The sequence below is a fragment of the Thermobia domestica genome, unplaced genomic scaffold (assembly GCF_964235325.1).
Source record: "Thermobia domestica unplaced genomic scaffold, izTheDome1.hap1.1 HAP1_SCAFFOLD_996, whole genome shotgun sequence".
NCBI lineage: Eukaryota > Metazoa > Arthropoda > Insecta > Zygentoma > Lepismatidae > Thermobia > Thermobia domestica.
The window spans coordinates 35,522-61,151 of NW_027656706.1; the positions used below are offsets into that span (position 1 = coordinate 35,522).

The 25,630-nt window shown below is 35.1% G+C and overlaps 1 protein-coding gene across 1 annotated transcript; it reads right to left on the minus strand.

Annotated features, from left to right (window-relative positions):
- Positions 1-435: 435 nt before the first annotated feature.
- LOC145677531 (uncharacterized) lies at positions 436-24,524 on the minus strand. Its single transcript, XM_081748006.1, has 4 exons — positions 24,107-24,524; positions 18,296-18,454; positions 11,368-11,984; positions 436-4,256 (listed from the first exon to the last, which is right to left on the minus strand). The coding sequence occupies exons 1-4, from the start codon at positions 24,260-24,262 to the stop codon at positions 3,755-3,757; spliced, it is 1,434 nt and encodes a 477-aa protein (XP_081604132.1). The 5' UTR covers positions 24,263-24,524; the 3' UTR covers positions 436-3,754.
- Between the last annotated feature and the right edge of the window lie 1,106 nt (positions 24,525-25,630).

Here is a 25,630-nt window from a genome sequence, read left to right on the forward strand (position 1 = left end):
ATACTTTCATTATTCGGCGACACTAACATAATCTGATCTGGGTATGTTGAATCAGTATTATATTAATTAATAGAGGAAACAATTGATTTTTAGCACACTAATGCCTCTATAGTGCGAATTCCAGGTGGTCTGAGTGAATGAACACAGTCTTCAAGAGTGAAGGAATAAATGGCTGTTCAGAGCGAACTGGGTACCGTAATATTTAACGCATCGGTACGGTACACCGAAGATCACGGATTTGATTCGAGTCCGGTTTAGTAGTGCATCTACCTATATATACACACACAAACAGATAGTAAGCGCTAAATTAACCTCCAACTCACTACAGGGAGATCGATTCCAATGAAGTCATCCCAGCCAATCCCTATGCTCTTTTTGGTTCACTGTCTTTTTGTCTCTAAAGAAATAGTCATTTTCTGCTTTAAAGGAAAACTGTTTCTTTTTAAATTTCTTTGTTAAAGCTTAGATCGTTTTTTGTTGCTTCATATGCACGAACATTTACAGATATTTCTGTCATTAATCTGACAAGTCTTTCAACTGTCTGTCAAGATATAGAGAAGGAAATGTAAAAGTGCTGACTTGTGGAACCACTGTACTAGCACAATAACTTTAGCTACGTCCAAGATTCAATAATAAGACTACGCAAAATGTTATGTAAGAGGACTGTCCCAAGTAAGTAAATAAATAAATATACGTATATATATATAATTTATTTATTTTTGTCTTTTTCCGCGTCATTAATAGGCAACGGAAAGACTACAGACATTCTGAGAATGACAGAGGCCTTCGTGGACATGAAGTAAATAAATCGGAGTCTCGAAGAAAGAAAAATTATTTTCCTCTAAAAGGAAAACTAAATACAGTACTTCTCTTAAAGTGATTCGAAACAGAAAATAATACCCTTTCCCCGTTGTGAGTTCTAAGTTAATGCAACCTACAATAACGATATGGTTTATACGTGTAAATTGAACCCATATTAGATGTTACAGTCTGCATCGAGAGAAAATCTGTGAAAAAAAAAAAAAAAAGCTATTTTCCAATTAAAAAGTGGAAAAATTCAAAGTTCGTATGTCTCAGTCAAAACTTATTTTTTTGGCTTAAACTTACTATTAGCATTCCACTAGGAAACTTTTTTAATGCTCGTGCAGTAAATAACATGAAATGTGATTGGAGATGCAAACAAATCCGACTCTTTTGGGGGGATGGAGAATTTTTACCCCTATTTTAAAGCTTTTTTGAATTTATATGATTTTTCTTATTCAAGGATCTTCTTCGTTTTCCTGTAGTAGATTTTACAATTTAAAATAAAGATAACATTCATTACTTATGTCCTATGTTTCGTTCGAGCTTGGCTGAATATCTGTATTTGTTTTCGAACTGGCATTTCACTGGTGGCCGACAAGTGTAAGTTATGCAATTCAACATCACAACGGTTATGCTGGTTGCCTAACCACTATCAAGTTTCTTTAATGTATAAATTTTGTCATGTGCTTTGTACAGATTGCTTAAATTCAAACTGGCAGACAAGAAAAAAAAAAATATAAATCAAGCAACAGGCACGCAAACCCATATTTGTTTCGGTACAGAATTTCGGCTACATCTCGTTCTCCGTTCGGGAAATACTTTATTGTAGGCTTGACATTCTATTAGAATTTAATGCAAGTTCAGTTTTCAAGATATAAATGGCCGTTTCGGGTATGATGTTAGTTTAATCGTAGCAAAGGTTCAAGATTTCCATAATTTATTCTTTCTTTGTTTATATCGTATTAATATATTTGACACAGGGAACTTCGGTATAGCGTTTATAATCTTCTCCCGTTCTAGTTTTAACGGCTTCAATACATGCTACGTATATAGAATGCTAAGGTTGTTCCGCACAAATGCTAGGATTGTTCTGCATAACCCTATGCAAAAAACGTGTACTTAGCTATACATATTCAATTTTATTTTATATATAAATATATATAAACTGATTTTGGTTTACGCATAACCTCTAAATGGTAATTTTGTTCCATTAAGTCTTAGCTAGTACATTTTCAGAGCGATTATTGATATCACTATTAACTTTTCAATATAACATTTCTGTCGTGGAACATTATTCTAACAGCTCCACAAACAATTCGTTCGAACTAGAAAACCCATTTGAGTCACCCTGCTTAACCGACCATGCTAAACGGAGAGCATTAGACACAAACAGTACAAACAAATCATCAATCACATTGGTTACTAATAGCATAATTGTTTTAAAATTACTGTAATTAACATTATGGTCCCCTGTAATCTAATAGTCAGAGCGTTGGACTTTTTGAAACATAACCTGAGGAAGTATAACCCTCCTCTTCCTCCTTATTCTAGAACAAAAACACATGTCTCATGTCTCAGCAACAGATGGCATAACGATCATGCTTTGCTCATTGCTTGCAAACGTCATGTACTCTAATGATGTCACAGCAACGCGTAGACTTCGGTCCTTATCGACCAAAATCATTCGCATGCTTACCACGCAAGAGTATTTCCTCTTCAGCCGTTGGAACCAGTGGTACGTAGTGGTAGTCAAGCGGTTAGTGAACTTCATGTTTTTTTTTCCTTCAGAATGCAGGAATTAAATGCTTTTTCGAGTTATAATGGGAAAAGTAAGGTGGAATGTATTGTTATTTCTTCATTAAAATTGAAATACAGTGGATTCTTTTTAATTCGAAGTCCAAGGGGACATGAAAAAACTTCGAATTATCCAAAATTCGAATTATCCAACAACATTCATTTTCACATATATAAAAACAAACAAACCAAAGCACTGTGCATCAAAAACATATTCATATGGTGTATACGTTACCTTTAAAGCAGCTTATTATTTGCGTGATCGAATACCGCAAACTAACAAACGACATTGAGTCCACATAATTAAAACGTGTACAATGGAGCATACGCGCCTGTGGCGTGGGAGACCCCGGTTCGATCCCCGGCGGGAGCTCATGTGTCTCGGATTCCACGTTAATCAGTAGGTCCACGTCTCATATAGCCTCGATGCTGAACGGGACGTTAAACTCAAAATCAACTCAACTCAACGTGTACAATGGAAAATATATTAACGTACAACACTACAACATACATTGAATAGCCCAAACAATAGCCCAAACTAGTAACAATTTGAATAATCTGTTCTCACTTTTGAGAAGTCGTAAACCTCATTTGCTTAAATTTGATTGTTTTTGTACGGTCAATAAATCTTGAACTTCATGTATTGCGTGGAATACGATATTAATAACATTTGGTTGAATTTATTAATAATTTATCTTAAATTTTCAATCAATTCTGAAACAAGATGAGATTGGCACACGTTCTCTATCTTTACTTCTTCCCCAACTCATCTTCATCATTACATAGATTTTCTATTTATTTTTTTGTATTACTCTTCCCTATGGCTGCATCTGGATAACTGAAAACACGTTAAAACTCTATTTATCTCTTTACATCCGTCCAATATTAAAATTTTTCAACTCTATTTACTTCGAATTATCCAAAACATAGGTTCAACAGTTCGATTTATCCACGATTTTTTACTATTGTTTTCAATACAGTTTTCAAGGGGAATGGACTTCTGTTCGAATTATCCAATATTTCGAATTATCCAAGTTCGAATTAACGAGACTCCACTGTATCTAAAAAGCCTCAAAATTTCTAAGGCAAAAAAGCCGCCAGGGCCCTTCCATCTCTAAATGCGATACACCCTAATGGGGACTAATGTTATAAATGACTAATGACTATTAATTATGTGCTTTTCTAACACATATCGACGAAAAAATCGTTCATGACAAATGTGGCACTCATGTGGTTTTTCTCCTGTGTGAAGTTTCATATGACGATTCAGTGTCCCTCGTTGACTAAAATTTTTCGAACATATTTTACAAAAATACGGTTTCTCGCCACTGTGAGTCCTAACATGTGCCCGCAACACAGAACTCAAAGTAAACCTTGCCTCACATATGTTACACACATACGGTCGCTTCTGTGCGTTATGGTGCCGACACTCTCTCTTGTGTATGTCTAAGTAAAACGAATCTACAAAATTTTCGTGGCAACCATCACACTGAAAACCATCACTGGTGTCTGTAGTATCTACTCCCGTAATAATCCCTGACTCATTATTATAAATCATGAATTGTTCTTCCGTTTCGTCTTGTACCATGAAATGAGTGCTACCATTCTCTTCTAATCCCTTGAATCCATTGATTGTAGTCGGCACAGTTGGCAGTGAACTGGAAATAAATAAACATATCTAATATTAACAGCAGAATACTGCGTTAAGTGACAGAACTAAAATAATAATAATAAACATTACACTTCAAATATTTGACAGAGGCAAACAGCAGCAAAAATAGTGTGTGTAAACTAGTGGTTTTCAACTTTTTTTTGACTGACGGCACACTTTTACTGAACATCCAAGACATCACGACACACTCGTTCGATATTTCTTCTTCTTCATGATCATCAATAATAATAATAATAATAATAATAATAATAATAATAATAATAATAATAATAACAATAATAATAGTGAAACTTATTAGTTTTTATAATGATTTTATATAGCACTGAGCATTATTTCTACCACTGGAAGTGTTGACTGGTACAGTCTGTCTCGATTTTTAACTAATTATATTATTAAATTCTTCAGGATTTTTAAATTCTAAAACTTCGCGACACACCTTAGGGGGTCGCGACATATCGATTGAGAACCACTGGTCTAAACTATTAATGTTTTTGACAGAAACCTTGAAAAGAAAAGAAATAAGACATCAAATCTCATTAACCTTGCAAAATGAAAATAGAAAGCAAACATGTTTTTAAAACTGAAGCCAACAGGCATGAAAAAAACAAAAGTTAGTGACCAAATTTTCCAAAATAACCCCCCAAGAAAAACAACATAAATCCATTCCACTCTATGGAAGAAAATAAAATAAACTGAAATAGCTTAACTGCCATGGACGGTAAAGGAGACCACTTAAAAGCAAAATGGCTTAAGATATATATACATAATCATTAAGAAAAACTTTACCTACTGTAGAGAAACCGTATTACAAATTATTATAATCTCAATCAAGGAATGGCTCTTGTAACAGTCGAATTTCAGTATAACTATTCTTTCTTTCATACAATTCAGTTTTTTTGCATTGAAAGTACTTTCATTCTTTAATAAGAGCTAACTTCTCATTACTTGAGAATACTGTTGTTCTTCATATGCTACAGAGATATTTGTGATTTATTAATTAATTTGTTTCAATGTCAAGAATGACATATATTTGATACTATTCATTCGCAAATTACTGAAATAAACCTTCTAATGACGGCTTATAAATGAATAGCTTCATTTCTGATAATCTTACTTAATATATTTTGTCAGAAACTGTATAAAATTTTCATATTCAACATGTAACTATTCATAAACTTATATTTAGAGTCTGCTTCTAAAGGACGTATCATAAAGAAGTAAGTAATCAAAACTTTTCGAGTAATACAAGATCCTTCGTCGAGGTATTCTGGTTAAATATGTATTTCACTTTTACCTTTCTTCCCTACACTTTTCACCCAATACATATTAACATAAATCCTTTCTATTAATATTCACATGCTCCCGCTACTGGTGCGAGTGGACCTTGGTTCGATTCTGGATGGGGAAGCTCAGTTCAAAAGGTGTTTTCAGACCAGCGATTCTGAGTTATATTTCCCTTAAGTTTTCCTCATTCACACCTGGAAAATATCGGAATGGTATCGAACAAAACTGTCTCATGCCACTTCCTACCTTCCCCACTTCCCTCGGAAGTTTGATCGGCGAGGGCCACATCCCTCATACCTGATGCATTTAAAAAAACTATAGATGCCGAATGCCCAGAAATATCATCTTCAAATTGTTTCTGGGCTGAAGATGGGAGCATGATCTTCCGAAAGCGCTACCTAAAAGAATACTTCGTTTTTTGAGGTGAGTACTAGCCTTTTGCTTACATTTCTTTCTATTTCTTGACTTAACTTCAATATCACGAATTCTACAGGTAACAATTTTATGAACATTTATAGGAGAAAAAATGATTTTATACCTTATATCCTGAATACGTACATTAACACAAATAGTTTCAGGGCACCTTTGGCCTCTTTATCACTGTATCTTTTTCCGCTACGATATCTACTTAAACATAGTAACAGGTTTTGCTCATCAGAAAAAAAACTCATGCTTAAACAGAAAAAGAAAACCTACGCAAAGAGAGGCCCGCTGTCCTGAGTAAAGTTTTCCTGAGATTTCCTCATTCATACCAGGCAAATACTGGGATATCTCACATAATGGTACCAGGTCGCTTCCTTACTGCCCCCCCCCCCCCCAATTCCTCGGACAGTGAGATCGTCGAGGGACGTCATCCCTCATACGCGAAGGGCTAACATAGTCATAGATGCCAAAAGCTCAGAAATTTAATCCTGATTTCGCAAACAGTGAGATTTGCAAAATACTGTAGAACAATTAGTTATACCTTAAGAGTACCACACATGTAACAACATTTGCTGTCTTTTATATAAATTAGAGCGTAGTATGCATACATTGATGCAATAAAATTCTTATTTAGCTTGATCTTTACTTTTGTACATACTTAACCATATTTCATCCTCATACTTGCTGTGGACATATTCATTCTAGTTCCTTAGATTCCAGAGAACTACATCTATTTACCTCCTTCTGACTTTGCACCATTGCACATATACTTGTTTGTAGCAATAGAAATTGATAACAATTGACAGCTATACAATTGCTCATTTGATGTTTCTACAAAACAGAGGTATACTATAGGACAGAAGGGTGTACATACATGTAGCTCAATGAAATTCTCAGAAACCAGCCTCGGATGTCCACAGCAAATAAGAGAACAAAATAAAACTAAATATTGAAACAAGATTTGAAAAAAAACAAGATATGAAAAAAGTGCACGAATTATTCTCCGGTTATTGATTCATTTTGTTTTCAGGCAAAGTTTCGAAATCCATTTCTTAATTCTGATTGAGTTGTTGCGAATAATGTCGCTCCATATTACAATATGTTGGAGAGAGGGGGAAAACATGCTGCCACTTACTGATGATTAGCATTATCTTAAACTCACCTCCACTTATTACATTTTTATGACCTATATGATTTCGTCAAGTTGTACTTGAATGAAGGAGAAACCATCAGACAAGGATGTAGTATGTCGTCACAATTATTCAACATTTACAGTGAATGTTTAGAGAAGAAAGCATTAATGGGAACTGGAAATTTGAAGTTCGAGGGGAGATCATTAACAAGATCAGGATGCACATGACACGGTTATTATAGCTAGAACCGAAGAAAGACTACAGGAGATGATTGACAAAATAGTTAACACTGGGAAACTATACGGAATGTAAATCAATATCGAAAAATCGAAAATCATGAGATTATCCCATGGAAATGCATCCTTACGGGTCAGAGTAGAACAAAGAATACTTGAAGAGGTCGATCATTTTAAGTAGGGTGGTTGTGCCAGTCTTCGACCACCCCCTAGTTGCCGACCACTTTTCACTTTAAAACCATATATTAGGCTTATTTTCCGATAATAATAATAATAATAATAATAATAATAATAATAATAATAATAATAATAATAATAATAATAAAAAAAAACATGCTTTTCCGTTATAATTGAATTCCAGCTTATTCTGAACCAATCACAAAGATACTGTTAAAATATATTTCACATGCATTCGGTAATAACCAATCAAATGTATGCCTACGGAAGATGCTCTGAGTTTTCGACAACTTTAATCTCTTGCAAATGGGAACGGCAGCGCCCTGTTTTTCGTGCTTTTCCATAGTTTTATCTCACCAGGTAAGAAATGCACATATTATTCTGTTACATGGAACTGTAGAGCACATTTTAGTAATTAAATTTTAGCGATAACTGTAAGGTATGAAGAATAAATCAATAAAATGTAGTGGTCGGGCAATGACTTATGAAATATTCTTTGTTAACTAGTGTTCAACCACAGGTGGCGAGCACTGAAAAATTGTAGAAATATCAATAACGACTAACGTTCGATTCATCTGCATGAAATGAGAGCCTAGTTACCAATTCTGAAGAATAATGGAATACGAAAACATTTACTAGTGTTCGACCACTACTTTTCGTAATACATTTGTACTGGTCGAAGATTAGCTGTTTCATTCTCAGTGTCCGACCATGCTTTGTGTTTGTATTTTCTCGCAGAATTTCTTGATTCAAACACTAATTCAGTGATCAATTTACATTTGTATAATCATCTGCTGAGTCTTACCGTTAGTACATGAATATTCACCGAATGGCCGTGGCTCAGTGGTATTGGTGAAGAGGCAATCCACTGAGGGTTCGAATCCCTCTCAAGAGCAAGGGTATTTTTAATTGTCCTCGATATTTCTGTGTTTGTGTCTCTCTCAGGATTGGATTACCTCAAATTGGTTCGAGGAACATTATTCAGGCTTAATGTCTCGACTGAGACGAACTTTGAAAAAAATAAAGCGTTGGCTTAGCATTCGGAAGGTCCTCGGTTCGATCCCAGCGGTCGACCATCTTGACTGAGTTCTTTCGGGTTTTTCCTCAGTCACACCAGGGATGGTATCTTGAAAATAGGCTCTGGGCTCTAACTTCCAACATCCTCTCCCCCACCCTATCCTGGTCGGAACCGTAGATGCCTAAAGTCCATAAAATAAATCCAAATTCAAGTAACTAAATATTCACGTAGTTTCCCAACATTTTCATGGATAATTAACGGCACTGTTAGGGTATGACATTTAATTTGAATAATAAATTTATTATATTTGGTCTAATTCGCTTCGTCGTGGAACGCATTCAAATATTGTTAGCGGAATAGCTACTATCAGCTTACGTCTGGAATACATCTGTTTTTCTTGCATGTTCTTAAGAATTTTTGTTTCTTTCAGAGATAATGAGTGAGTAGACCTAAGCTTAAACTGCCAGCTTATTCAAATGAGGATCTACAAAAAGCTCTGGAGGCTTGTCGAAAAAAAAAAAAAAAAAAAGCGCTCCATACGAAAGGCATCAGTAATCTATGGAATTCCTCGGATAACGCTGATGGATAAATTTCATGGTCGCAGTCTTAAAAAGCGAAAAATAGATCAAGAATCATACGTAACACAGAAAGAAGAGGGATTAGCAAACTAGCTTCTTAATGTGAGCAAAAGGGCTTTCTACAGAAGAAATACGATATTCTGAACAGTGTTAAAAAATTGTCGATTCAGAAAAACGCCGTTCAAAGACAATCGAGCTGGTAGTACACTTACTTGAGGGTCACCCACAAACCGTGCCCCTAAACTTTGAACAAGGCGCGATACGCTGTAACCGGGGGAAACATTCGCTTGTGGTTTTAGGACCTTGAGAAATACTAGAAACAAACGGGGCAATCTGATATTCTCAATGATTCTGAGCGAATATTTAATGCTGATGTATCCAGCTTTCAAATGTGTCACAAAGCAGGAAAGGCGTTGGGCTCCAAAGCGTGGAAAAATATGTACAAGGTGAAGGGCAATGAGAAAGAAACATTAACACTGCTTTGCACTTTTTCCGCAGCAGGAGAAATTGTATCCCCGATGGTCGTATATCTGTATGTAAGACATTTTCCAAAGGACGTCATCAGTGCAGTTTCTTCAGAGATTTTTATAGGCAGGTAAGATAATGGCTGAATGCGAAGTGAAACGTTCTACGAATGGATAGCAAACAACAGCTCCCTAAAATGGGTGAATGATCCCTCTATTAAGAAACCAGTCCTTCTGCTAATCGACGGCCACAAGACTCACTTGGCAATGGAAGTCAGCGAATTTTGTTCCAGCCAGCCATGCTATAGTACTGTACTGCCTTCTACCAAACAGTACACACATTCTTCAACCCTGCGACGTATCAGTGTTCAAATCGTTTTCGAGAGTTCTACATGGAAACTGAGTAAAATGTTACAGTGTTATTTCTGCACCACTAATTAAAAGAGTGATATACAAGGTACCAACACAATTAGTAATTAAAAACGAATTTAGAAGATGGGGTTTATACCCCTTCAACCGAGAAAGACGAAGCATGTTTGGTGCTGCATTCCACTGAGCCTTAAATGAATTTGGTAGTCCCTTTCTTGACAAAACTATCACAAAATTACTTAATCTTAGCGACTATTGTGCGAAACTGTGAAGTGATACCTGAAAAACTAATGATGTAACATCTACAGATGCTATTATTTTGTAAAGTTATGCTTTAGCCTTCATACTGTAATTAAAGGCACATTAACCGAGTAGTGGTCCATGACTAAACAGTAGGTGGTCGAACATTAACGAAAAATGGTCGAACACTAAAAGAAATCGGTTACTGGTGTTTCTCTGACTAATATTACATAAATGGTATAAGTTATCTCAGTTTTAGATAAAGTATACATAAAATATAACTTTAGTAACACATGTGAGCTACTTGCATCCTCCTAAGTTGTTCCATTGAGTGAAAAACGATTAAGGACCATAAGAAAATGAGTTAGGTGGTCGAGGACTGGCACATTTACCCTATCTATGAATTATTTTGACGAGAGACGCTTACTGCACCAAAGATATCGGGTCAAGAATTGCCATAGCCATATAAGCATTCAACAGGAAGAGATCACTCTTAACTAGCAAGCTTAATATTGCACTAAGGAGGAAATTGGTCAAATGCTATATATGGAGTATTGGACTTTATGATTCAAAGACTTGGACATTACAGAAGTTAGAGAAGAAATATTTAGAGAGCTTCAAAATGTGGTGTTGGAGGAAGATGGAGAAAATAAAATAGACAGAAAGAGTAACAAATAAAATATATTTTAAAACGGATAGGAGAGAAGAGGGCGCTTCTAGCCACCATCCTTCGTAGAAAGGCCAATTGGATTGGACACATCTTGCGAAAAAATTGTCTTCTTCATATCGCCATAGAAGAAAAGATGGAAGGAAAGCGAGGAATACGAAGAAGAACACAACTGATCGATGATTTGAAAAATAAAAGAAAATACTGGTTGTTAAAAGAGGAAGCTAAAAATCGAGAAACAGGGAAGAAACATTTCCACACCCAAACTGAAAATTACGAAGAAGAAGAAGAAAATCCTCATTAGTTCCAGGACCTGCCAAAAGGAGAATACGTAATAATATGACTTCGTGGAATAGCAGCCTTCGACGATTTCAACCTCCCAAAGACTATCAAAAATGCTACCATAACCATGAACCGACCTTTGGTATTAAGTAGTATAGAACTATCAGAAAAAAAAAAAAAAAAAAAAAAAAAATAGTGACACTGTTGTATTTAAAATTTTACTTACCTATCTTCTACGCCTTCATCTATAGAAGGACCTCGTTCGTAATTTCCCACGACACTTTTGATTCTAAGAGTATCTTTAAAGTCCCTTTCATTGTCTGATTCATCCGAAAGCACAACCACATCACCTGAGTCTTCATTGCTGTAGTTTGAAATTTCATCTACAGGCTCACTTTCTTCTGGAAGAAAATCACTACTGATTGTTTCTTGTTTGAACCCAAACTGAGACGAATCAGTTTTTGGTAAATGCTTTTTGTTCTTAGAAGTAACTCGACTTATATTTAGCTCTTTCCGGTTCTTTATAATGTCAATTATTGAATCTTGAGCTTTGGGAATTGGCAGTCTCCTTTGTTGAGAAGCTTCGTCCTCAGTGTAGCAGTTAGATATATCTGACGTTTTAGAATAACTACTCTGTTCCATTTTAATACTCGATACACAGACACTTTCAGTCGGATAAGGTTCCGTTGCATTTGCATCACTATCCATATATGAGTTATCATCCACAAATTCACTTCCACTATATTTTTCCATTTTGATTCTGAGATTGCTTTCATTGTTTTTTGATTGAAGTTGATTAGTCTGTTCAGAATCATAAGTAGCATCCCGCGATTTTCGAGCAGCCTGAAAACAAGAACATATTCATATATAATTTGTAATATGATGCGCTGGGCAAATTTTATAAATAGTCTACAGCCTGTCTGATCTTTAGAAGGAACAAAATACCTCATACAAAAATGTGTCACAATATTTTGGGAACAGGTTTCTCACATCAAAATAAGAGAAAAAGTTCATATGGACCTGTGATCAGAAGTGGATAGTTTGGGAATTATAAGGTGCCGAATACGTGAAACAAATGAACTTTGTAAGAATTCATAGCTCCACTACTATGAGACCTATCATAGTCGGGTCAAGACATCACTGAGGAACTGGTGTGTGAACTCCCCAAATATCCATGTTTAAGAATGCGCCAGTACTTGCACATCAATTTTCAGAGAGGTAGGTGGAGAGTGATCAAGTACTCCTAATTAGCCTCTCTAAAAATGATTGTGCAAGTACCAGAGGTTCTGAAAGATGGATTTTGGATAGTTCACATACTACTTTCTCAGTGATGTCTTGACCCGACTACGATCGGTCCTATAGTAGTGAACTATGGACCTTTAAAGTCCACTTTTACACATTTTCGGAACCCTATAACTACGAAACCATGCACTTCCGACCACAGGTCCATATAAATTTCTTTTTTTTTCCATATTTTGATGTGTGAACTCTATCCCAAAATATTACGACAAACTTTTGCAACACACTGTATAGATATGAGGTTTGGAATTGGGAAAATCTATTTTTCACTAAACAAATAAAAAAAATAAACAAAATATAATGCAAACAACAGGAATAACTGATTTCCATCTAATAACTGCAGTTTCATACTTGGTAACTATTTCTAGGTGCATCATTAACTGGCAACATACACTTAGTCACTTATTGCTACAACTATGATATTTTAAACATATTTTTTTAATTAAAGAAAGTTTCTTTCATCCCAGGCCCACTACGCATGTAAACAGGTTCTTTTCTGTCTTACGTCACACAAGAAATATGATCGACGCCAATACTAAATGCACAACAAAACACATGATAACGAAACTCTTATATGTTCAGTCTGTATTGCCCCGTTGTTACGAACCAAGAAGTTTCAAACATTCTGGTTCTACCGTATCAAAATTTCTGATTTTAGGGTTTTCAGTTATTTTGGATCACAGAGGATACCAGAAAATATATATATAATCCACGACCATTTCCTGCAAATAATACAAAAACTTTCATTTTAACGTTCCACTATTATGCTCTTTTAGGCTTATACCGAGGCTATATAAGACGGGAATTAACAGTTACATTTTTACTGTTTTGTTTTATGTACCTCTATGATTATAGGGCGCTTACACATCAGACACTCTCATGTAACACATCTCTATTTAGTGCGTAGCGGTAATCGTTTGTATAGTGAAAAATATACTACCTTGCTCGGTATTCGGAATACTCAGTTTTTAGAGAACATTTAGGGCTCACTAAAAATTTTAGTTGGGTTTTTGAGGGTTAACGCTATTTTAGTTATTGTAGTCTTGCTTTTATGAGAGCGATTGAAACAGTAAACATTTTCCGATTTTTTCTTTCTTATTCTATTTATTATTATTATTATTATTATTATTCCCAAGATATCGAATTAGTTCAAAACTTGTTTCTATCATGGTTAAGATGGAAATTCAAATTTTTATCAGAGAAAACTTAGGATGAAATTAAGCACCTTCTTGATCTACTTAAACTATCTGAACGAAGAACTTTACTTGATATTAAATTACTCCATACGTTCTGACCAGGGTGGAAAAAAATCATGATTTTTTTTAAAAAAATCATTTTTGTTGATTTTTTTGATTTAAATCGATTTTTTTGATTTAAATCAAATCTTTCTCCTCGAACAATACAAGTCGCGAACTGAAGAAAAAGCATTAGGAATTAGTATTAAATGCTAATTATGCCATTTAAGTGAAAGTATTGGGGTTAAATTTTGAATTATCCCAAATCGTTAACCTATATCAATTCCAAACAATGTTTCTTAACCCTTTTAAATTATGGTTCCTTTTAAAGGTAAATTATAGACTTTCAGTCAAGCAGCTACAGCATCATCCCTAGTTATTCTAGGATCATGGTACATACATCACTCTCTTTAGAATAGAATATCTTTTGAAACGGTAACATTCACATTTCCCTATCATGTCCCTGAAGCGGGTAATTTTGAAAGTAATCGTTACTTTTTAAAACTTTTTTTAAAAATTTGATCCCCTCTGGATTCCCCTGTTAACGCACATATCTCAAAAACAAATGGGAATAAACAACTGGGAATAAGGGGTGTACTAAATGTGTGTACAAAATTTCAAGCTTCTATCTTAAGTAGTAAGAGTGAGGAAACTATTTAACAATGAGCTAAGAACATTCCCACAATGCCCCAGATGACCCGGATGTAATATAAAAATTTCCTCAGACATCCCTATTTACCCTAGAATCATGATTTGTACATTATTCTCTTCAGAATAAAACAAAGTTTCAAACGGTACCCTTCAAATGTCTCCATCATGTATATGGGGCGGGTGAATCACGGAAAAAGGAATTTTCTGTTAAAAATCTTTTTTTTTTTTTTTTTTTTTTTTAAATTTTTACCTCTGTGGACCCCTCCTCCTGTTTTAAGGCAGAGATCTGAAACAAATCTGAAAAATACTGAGGGGTCCACTTAGTAAATGTGCAAATTTCAATTTTGTAGGTGCAAAAGTAAGCCCGCGAAAAATAATATTCCCCAAATACCCCAGATTCCCGTATAAAACAGGATCTCAGGTAATAGTTTCCTGAGACATCCCTATTTATCCTAGGAGCATAGTATGTACATGATTTTCTTCAGAATAGAACAGCCTTTCAAACGGTACCATTCATATATCTCCATCTGAGGCGGGAAAATCACGAAAAATATCCTTTTTAAAAACATTTTTGCCCTTCTGGACCTGGCTGTTTCCACGCAGAGATCTGAAAACATCTGAAAATTATTAAGGGGTACACTGAACGAGTGTGCAAATTTTCAGTCTTCTGAATGAAAATGTAACCCGCCAAATAATAATAATAATAAAACGCATAACAAAAAATACCTTTTTAAATTTATGACGTCATCACACACTATGCCTCAACGCAGAAAGGCGTGAAAGCATATGTAACGTGTTCTAAAATGCCTCCAGTCTTGAAGAAAACGAAGTAAAAAGCCTTATTAGTACTTTTTTAATCGAATAATGAAGATTCTATCCTACCACCTAAAAATAGGTTATATAATTTAAAAGGTTAAGCATTAAGGAAAAAGTACAGCAACGTTTATCAAAATGACACTCTCTTTCACAAAAGTTACTGATATTTGGCAGGGGCCTATTTTTTAAAAAACTCAGAACTAGCTTGCGACATGAAATACATAAATTTCGCCTAAAGTTATAAAATTAACAAAAAAATTTGGAGAGGGGATAGGACCCCTCTAAATACGCCCTATTATCTGGGAACAAACAAACAGACACGCACAAAAACGAATTTCCGTTTTAAATGTCGATGGTGATTTCCCCGTTGGAATAGTTAACGATTTTGAAACCCAAACCCAATGTTACGAAAAGAAGGCAGGATAACTCCGTTACCTGTTCAAAACGGGATTTTCCCTAATCATACTCTGCATGACACTTGTTTTCATACTATACTGTACATTTGAGTCTCATTGTATTATGATTATTAACTTCCATAATCGAAACAACAGATTAGAAACGGGATTTTACTTATTTTTTCTTTAAATTAATTTATTTCGGAATTCGATTTAAATCAACGATTTTTATTTAAAAAATCAGACTGATTTAAATCAATCCACCCTGGTTCTGACTGGCAAATTACCATTAATTGAGGCTGTTTGACTTGGTGTCTCTAACAGGTGAAGAAGAAATTTTAGAGTTTTGAAATATGATTCGATTTTTAGTGACGCTCCGATATATAAATGTTTGTAAAATGATAACAATTATTTACATACAGGGTCTGTCCTGCATGAAACCAGACTAGCTCTGATGTGGCGCCCTCTCGCGTCGCTCAGTGAAACTAACTGCCGGGAGAGGTAGTGGGGGGCCATAGCAACACCACGCACAAGTGTTCAGTCTGCTGCGAGCAGTGGTTCGGTGTGAATCGAGTGTTGAATGAGACGTTATGCGAGTGCTCATCGTTTTCCACGACGCTTAAGGCGTCGTCCACAAGGAGCGACCATGAACGCAACTTTCTACGTCCAGGTTCGTGAAAGACTCCGCAGACGGGTCGCCTGCGTTCGAAGAGACATCGCCAACAACTGGACCCTGCACCACGACAACGCACCCAGTCACGCGGCAAGGATTGTGCAGGAGTTTTTGGACAAGAAAAATATTTCTACGCTTCCACAACCTCCCTACAGCCCTGATCTGTCCCCGTGTGACTTTTTCTTCGTCCCCCGGCTAAAACGAGACCTCAAAGGACGTCGATTCGAGTTTATCGAAGCTGTTCAAGTTGCCGTTACAAGGACTCTGAACAGCACTTCACAAGAGGAGTTCCAGGGAGCTTATCTACAGTGGCAGAATCGCTGGAAGCGCTGTGTAGATGCCGGTGGGTGTTATTTTGAAGATTATTAGTTGTAGTTTATGTTACTTTCAATACATCCAGTTCCACAGCCTTAGTCTGATTTCATTCAGGACAGACCCTGTATTATTGATGTCTTAACTCCTGATTTTCCTTCAATTCAAAGGAAGTTTATAACCTACCACATATTACAACTCTTCTTTTTTTGCATGTTTTAATTACACTGGTTCCTAGTTATCTTATCATTGTCCTTGCATGGTTGATTTTTTATAATTTGATTGTAATTTCAGTAATGTTTTATTTAATATGTGTTAATATTATTATATGCATGTTTGTTTTGTAATTTTTGTACTATTCTTGGGAATTGTAATTGGAACGAGAGTCTGTAATTTCCTGATACCAATAAAAATTATTATTATTATTAATTATAACTATTTATAAGTTGTTGTGATGTCACACCACAAAGAAAACATTTCGAATTTCATATAGTTTCACTTTTACAGACTACGCATGCGCACGTTTTGCCATATTTAGTTTCCTCATTCGAAGTATTGGGATTATATTAGTTAGTCATTCTCAAATCAGAACTCCAAGTACTTTGAATACTAAACATTACACCCTCCTTAGTACAGTTAATACGACACTAACTAATCGCGTGACTAACACTTGATTAACAAATTCTGAATACCGCCCACTGTGCCTATCCCATTATATAAATTAATAATAGTTCCAAAGTCTTTTGTATAATGTATAAATTTGGGTGTTCGACAATTATGATGTCATAATCTATGCACCCAAATTTATTTCGGTCCATGAGAAAAGGTTTGGAAACAATTATCATTTTTTAAATAACATTTCGTAAACGCTATCTGGCTCAGTTGCTACGTTTTTCTTTCTTCTTTTTAAATATTCTTCATGGCCTTTTAGGTTATTCACAGAAGATCAAAAACGTGAGTGTGAACTTAACGAAGAGCCTTATGCTGGAAATCCACACTTTATACGAGGGTGATTCAGAAAGTAGTGCCTCCAAGCCACTAATTGGTGAATAGTACTGAAAACATTCTGAACTGTTTACCATTAATGCATTGATGTTTAAGCTACAGAATGTCACTCGCTTCACCTCCCTATCTCTTCTCGTTCCAGAGTAATGGAGGAATCCATGCATCCATTGGTGACGTCCGGTTAAAACAACGGGCTGTCATTGAATTTCTGACTGCGGAAGGTTGTGTCCCTAGGAACATTCATCGCTGGCGACAAGTTGTGGATACACCATTACGACTCGGAAACGAAGCGTCAATCGACGGAGCACCGCCTCACGTTTTCTTCTCCGAAAAAAATCAAAGTTGTTCCATCTGCTGGCAAAGTGCTGGTGACATTCTGCCTCATCCTGCCCATAGTCCGGATCTTGTACCCTGCGATTTTGGGCTCATCCCGTAAAAGGTCAACGCTACAGTTGTGACGCGGAGGTGGAAGCAGCAGTTTGGTAATGGTGTCGCCAATAGGCACCACAATTCTTCGCCGACGGCATGAAAAACCTTGTTTCGTGTTGGCGTAAGTACGTTGCCCGTAATGGGGACTATGTTAAAAATGATGCCACCATTTGTAGCTGACATTGCAAGCTTTCCACTGATATCTGTATCAGTGCTATCTGTCAAACACAAATAAAGGTATCACCTTGGAGGTATTACTTTCTAAATCACCCTCGTTCACCCCAAACAAATAAACATCCTACAATGCTTAGTGTAACTCATGTAATTTTTCTTTTTTACCTTTGGTACAGCATCTTCAATGGATATTTCCTGCAAAGATACTAAGCTATTCAGTAAATTCTCCGATTTATGGCAAGTATCTCGAAACTCTTGGAAGTCGTCTAACTTATCTGCACATGGAAAACAGATGTATTTTGGAAGACTGTCGTCTTCTGAAACCTACAAAGAGAGAATAGGGAAAAATAATACAAAAACCCAACAATGTCTTGCTTATGAACTAAAAGAAGTGGATACCCGCTTTGAGTTCGCCAAGCAATACATAACTTTCTTCTAACATTTTTAAGTTACTTTTTTCTTTTCAAAGTGAAACTAATCGTTTCTACTTATACTTTATGATAAGTACGGGTAGTAAAATCAACATATTTTCTGATATATGACACAGGCTATGAAGTTCAAATAAGAACAGTTTTGCCTGGTACCTTGAATTTTTGTGACTTGTTCGTGGTTTTAGCCTTTCCTGACACTTTTTTCGGTGATGTCTAAAAACTTGCTAAACCTCCTAAGCTAAGTTAAAATTCGTCCCTTTTTCTGTAACCAGAACAATATGTCCAGTTTAGCAACTTTTGGACGCCACTGAAGAGGGTGTCACAGAGCACAGTAAAACCGTATGAGTAAATCACAAAAATTCTAGGTATAAGGCAAATTGTTCTTACTTGATAAATTAACATTCAGTCATTCTTTAAGCTTCTACACAGCACAAATGAAAAATGTTTATTTTCAGAGCAAATGAGTGCATTCAATTATTTGCCAGCAAAATCTACTGAACTCAGACTTCGTTAAAGAGTTGTGAAGCTACTTTACAGTGCTAACAACTTACAATAAAACACAATGAAGAATATAGAAGTCGGCCAGGCTTGTTTTAATTAAAGAGTTAATTCCAGTATTTACCAGTAAAACTGACGAAAAACCCTAACAGATCTCTGAACTTGAAACTGCAGCCTGCTGACTGTAAAGTGAAAACATTAAATATTCACGTACATGTCTCGGTTACAATAATAATCTTTAATTCAGTGCTGTGAACAGCATGAAGCAAAAGCAACATTATGTATCCCATCAGAATCATATACAGCAACAAGAGAAAGATGATAATGGATAAATAATTATAAAAATCCCAGATGTCAGTGCACTAAGGCGACTGCATATAGGACTCTAGCACTTTGTTTTTTGATGTTAGAATTCCAAACTTTTTACTGCCAATCGTTCTGATTTTTATGTGCTTCGATGGACCAAAAACCATAAAGCTCAATTTTCCGATTTATCTTAAATCTCAAATACATTTAATTAATTTAATTTACATGTTTAAACTATAATATAAGTACCAAAACATGTAGGTCTATGTATCAAATTGGATTTCTATTATTGTGCCGTGTCGCTTTCTGAAATGGCGCCGAGGTGAGATTAAATTACTTACAGCACTGATAATAATAATCATCATCACCTAGGAAGTAAAATAAATAACTTAATACGATTTTATAAAAAATTTCCTGGTTTCACAATGCTTTGCTTGATTAAACTTAGCTGATATCTATTCGTTTGCTTAATCACTAGAACTAGGTTCAGCAAATTTGTGATACAAGTATAAACACTCAAGGAGTTTCAGAATCTAGAGTTAAAATTGATTAATAAACGAATCTAGAATCTAGTATGAAAATTGATTAATAAATGAATCTAGAATCTAGTATTAAAACTGATTAATAAACGAATCTAGAATCTAGTATGAAAATTGATTAATAAATGAATCTAGAATCTAGTATTAAAACTGATTAATAAATGAATCTAGAATTAAAACTGATTAATAAATGAATCTAGAATCTAGTATTAAAACTCTCTAATAAATGATGCTCCAGGCATTTTCCCTATTGCAATCAACAATACAAAATACTCCATGTACGGATTAAGAATACAGAGTCCAATTAATATAACAGAAAAACTGACATTTCATCATGGAAATATTATACTAGTGGTTTTTATCAGGGTTAAAAAAATATTTTTGTTTATTGTTTTTATTTAAATCACTTGTACTTGCTTTTCTTTTTGTCTTTTTAAATCAAAGAATAAAATTTAAATGATGTTCCTTTTCTTAATTGGTAAACTACAGGAAATTCGGGTTTCTTTATTAAGAGATGTTAGAATGAAATTGAAAACAGGAATTTATCGATAGTTAAGTTGTTTCCTGCAATGTGTTTCTCATACATAATATTTACTCAGTAGCAGTACAGTATGTTCACCGACCATGTAAGAGCAGGTGCAGTCACAGTGATCTTGCGAATTCACTTCACAATGATTGGACGAAAGAAAGATAATCATGAATAGAATATCAATATATCTTTCTTTAAAATTGTAAAATTATTCCAGGAAAACTTGCACATTAGCATGAATTCTACATGAATATAAAAAAAATTATATCAAGTTGCATGCACTCAGTTTAACAAAGGTAATAGCGCAAAATCCAAGTTAATTTAGCAGTAAGGTGTTTCTAATCAGCAATCACTTTATTTATTAATAACTAGCTGAAATTCCATTCTTAGCACGGGGAGAACAGGTTTACTGTAAATAAATGGAAGGTATATTTGAACACCCCCCCCCCTTGAATTGTAATCAAATAATAAAAATTCAGCTCAACCAAATCTTCAAAAATTCATTTCCAATGGTGTGTCCATTATTGTTTGCGAAAAATTTATCGTACCTCTCCTTGCTTTAGGTGTGCATTTCAATCAAAGAATACAACTAACGTCAGCCCAAGTGTTAACCATGTCGATTTTGAATTCCCTTTAAACGGTTTAACTGTTTTTACTGCAGGCGATAATTTATTTTAAATGAAGAGCTTATATATCAAGCTCCATCTTCCAAACACTAGAGGAGCTTGAGATAGTTAATTTTTGGCGTGCCCGTTTAATTCCCCTTCGCCCTTAAGAATACACATTTTAATGAAAATGACATGATAAAAGCTCGGCTCAAGTCTACTTCCAATATTAATTCCAAGCACTTCGGCTGTTTTCCCGTGATGAGAGAGGACGGCGATATTTTAATATAATAAGAAAAAAACATTATAGATTTTGCCTCCCCCATCACCTAAGTGGAATTTTCTAAATGGAATTCTAAGGCACGTGTCCATTTATTTTTCATAAACAGTAGAATATATAAGCGAAATTTCAGCTTTGGAAATTGAGAAACTCGTGAGATCCTCTATTTTTGGTATACACTTTAAAACAACCCCTTCTCTCAGCGTGACATGTTCGAATCTGTTGAACTCCTCCTTAGCAGAGCACAACCGTAACAAGGTTTACAAATTTTAATTTCAACAACCACCGCATATTTTCTTCCAAATAAACGAAAATCTACGACACCTAATTATAGGCGGTTTAACTACCTAACACACACTGTAAATGTCAATGCTGAAAGGAAAGTTAGCCTGGTAGCTTGTTGATTCTATCATCACATACTACGGATTAAGATGTTAATTTAAGACTGACATTCGATTAGTGTCTGAGAACGATCAGAAATATTGAATTTTAATTGTTTTAAGCAAACTTTATTTAAGTCAATCAACTTTCGTTCTTACACTCTTCTTTTGTTAGAGCATACCGGTACCGATACCATGCTTGAGACAGATATAATTCAGCGGAAAAGTTAAAACTGTTTCCAAATCACCGTATCCATTAATGCCATCTAGACATATTTTCTTGGCATCTGCCCACGATTTGCATAGATTTATATTATACCTGCAAACTTATATGACATTAAAACGATTATTCATGACAAAACATGAATTCATTTGTGGTAGATGGTCACTAAAAGCTTACATTGTGTATGTTTCGGTTCAGGGAATTTAAAAAAAAAAAAAAAGTTTTGAATTATACCGTGCCCCATAGTAGAACTTGCCATGATCTGCGTTGTGATTGCAGAAAATTTGCTGCGCCGATGCAGAAAAATTGCCAGAGGAAAAAGAAAATAGTCACAGAAAAGTATAAAACATGCCTGCTATGTGTAGATGTCTTACATGCACGGATGAGGCATAAATATAATTTGAACTGTTTTTTATCTCGCATACAGCGTATTTTAACCCTTAACGGTTCACTATATTTTCTGTCTGTTTCCGGCACTGCTTGCAAAACAATATATCCACAGACTACCTTCCGCGTAAAATTTACCAGAGTTGTCACCAGGAAGCAATAGCTTCTCTGGATCGCGGAAAGCATGTACACAAATAACCACAAAGAACAATACCTAAAAATAATAGTCTTCAAACGCAATAGGCAAGATCAAAACATGTGTAACCAAATGGTTACGAAAACTCGTTAAGGGTTAACAATCAGAAGTGTTTCTTCTGCAGAAAATTTTTGACTTACAAAAGCTCATCGCAGAAAGACAAAGAAAGTTTTGCCATCGGGCTACCGCGCAGGCCCACCTGATATGCCCCTGCGCTGACTTGGTTAGATATAATTCGCGCTTTTTAGTGGCAAACCTAGCACATTCTTTTTCCAGGGTGTCTACTAAAATTCCAAAATGAAATTTCGTGATCATTTCTTTACCAAACATAAAATTTCGTTACATTCTCAAGAGCGAATTTTCATCCATGCGATAGAAGTGTGCTTTGCTTGCGATTTGGTAGTGTCTAAAGCCGACCATAGACATTTTTGGTGGGAATTTTGACGTTTTATAGAACAAAATTTTCCAATCTGGACTTATTTTTGTACAAATAAAATAAATCGTGACCCAAAAGCTAAATTTCTTGACTTTCATGACCGCTTTCCGATTTCATGACCGATAGACACCCAGTTTTCCATTGTAGTTCTTAAGGTGTATGTTCGTACATTGTATTTATACACACAACAGTTAAGTTCTCCTAAAGTCAAACTGTACGGATGGAACCCAGGGCATATTATAACGTAACTATATAAGAATACCAAAGATAAGAAATTACATTTTTACGCAATTTGTTAGTTGGCTCACACCTGTGGAATCTAAATTCACATTTGTTTGTATTTTCTGCATGGCAACAAAGGATACTTTTGAACGTGGTTTCTACGTTCATAGGTGACTTATATGATCTTCTCCTACATTTAGGTACTAGTATACATGGGAATCCCCTGATCTGCGTTTCTTCTGTGTTCTATTACCACTTCTACATGAAATATTATAAATTTTCTACGTAGTGCAATAGTAAGAAGTATCCATGTGCACAAGACATGCGATATGCGTTAAATTCCACCCCCACACACACATAGTCATAAAGTACAAGGGCACTACACATGCATAAAGTACAGGCACGTTCTTTTTTGTTTTCATATCAGTCGATAACTAAATAAAAGTAACTTTTTAACCCCCTTTTGAAGTTCGTACATACTCAATGAATAATCCCTAAAAGTATGAGGGTCCTGCTCCTTCGGGGACTGATGCAGCTTCATGTATACTATATCCCAGAAAGGAACCAATCTTGTTACTAACCTATATGGGGGGACCTATGTCCTAGAACCTCCCCCTTTGTTAATTAACAGATCTTACCTGTAACTTAAAGCCTCCGTATTCTTGTACTAGTACTGAGTTACCTTACCCAAACGTCACATTTCAAAAAGGCACAGTGGCTTCGGTTAACAGCTGACCCAGCATCCACCTTCGCCAATAGGTTAAGATAGGTACAGCTTAAGCCCAACACATTTATTTGAAACCACTAAGATATTGTTTTCTTTTTTTTAAAAAAAGAAAGAACATCTTTATAATTATCATCTATAATCGTATTAGCTTGCACAGATCTATAGTTAAACCTTACGATTACATGTAACCCATCACTACCATAATATTTATACTTACAATAAGAGAGAGACAGCTTAATACTTTCTGCAATACATTTCTATAATGACCTTCCTTACGAAACAAATAAAGTTTTGCATCAGTCACCAGGGACCGAAGACAGAAACGACACAAATTTTCCATTCGACGAGTTATATTTCTTTCCATCACGGCCATCACATTCTATATTTTGTTCATGTAAATAAAGTTATCCACGAATGCAAGTATGTTAATATGGCTTCAGAACTCATTTTGTCTTCATAACATACACCTCACAAATTTAAGAACCATGAATAATAATCTTTAAAACATCAAGAATATGTTTCCATTTCTTATAATGACGATTTATTAAGAGAATAATAAAATTAGGCCAAAGTCCATTTCACATAAACAACTCGCAACGCGATTCATTCCTTTTGTTAACAGTGGTACCAGGTGAGTCGAGATAAAATTTCTAACTGCCAAAATTACATGAAAATAATTATCGTATCGATATATGCAGGTTATTGTACTGTGCTTTAATCCTTTTATGATTTCCACTTTTTGGGTAAATTTTAGACTTTCACTCAAACAGCTACTCCTTCCTTAGTTTTCATCGTAGGATCATGGATCATACCTCGTTTTTTTCAAGATAGATCATACGGTCCAACGGTACTACTCACTTGTATAGTACGTTATTACACACCAGAAACGGGAAATTCAAAAAGAAAAAACAGATTTTTCGAAAAAAATAGAAATTTTTATGCCTATTTGGCCTGCAATTGGGCTCACATAGGGATCTGATTTTTTAAAAAATGTTATGTAGGCATACATAATACGTGTGCAAAATTTCATTCTTTTATTTTGAAAACTGAGGTCGGGAAAAATTTTTGAAAGTCTAAAGGTGACGCATATATATATATACAGTGGCGTATTTAGGGGGGGGGCTTCCGGGCTTAAGCCCCCCCCGAAATCTTACTTACTATAGTAAAGTATATGAAATATCTTGCAGAATTTTCACATTTTCAGGCATAGCCCTCCCCGAAAGTTAGCAAAGCCCCCCCCGAAAGAAAATCGTAAATACGCCACTGTATATATATATATATATATATATATATATATATATATATATATATATATATATATATATATATATATATATATATAAACCAGGACCCCAATTTCAGGCCATATATAGTCAGGGTTCCTAGTGATTTGGTCAGAATCAATTAATTACCTTTATTTTTCAGGTTACTACTCAGAATTTTCCAGTTCATTCTATATACAGTTCCACAAGAGATGTGAAGAATGTGCAAAAGTAACATAAGAAAAGCTGCTTGTCGTCCTTTATTCCGGATTTAGATTTGTTGTGTTTAACAGGTCGTAAATATTACGCCAATTACGGCAAACTCTTCCATTTATGATCGAAATAATACTTTTTTCTTTGTTCTGTCATCATCTGAATCAGAAACGCTACCCTAAAAGTAATATAAATTTAGCATTTACCAAGAAAAACTATATTTACGTTAAATTCAGAACGACAAACAAAAAGTAAATTTCTTTAAA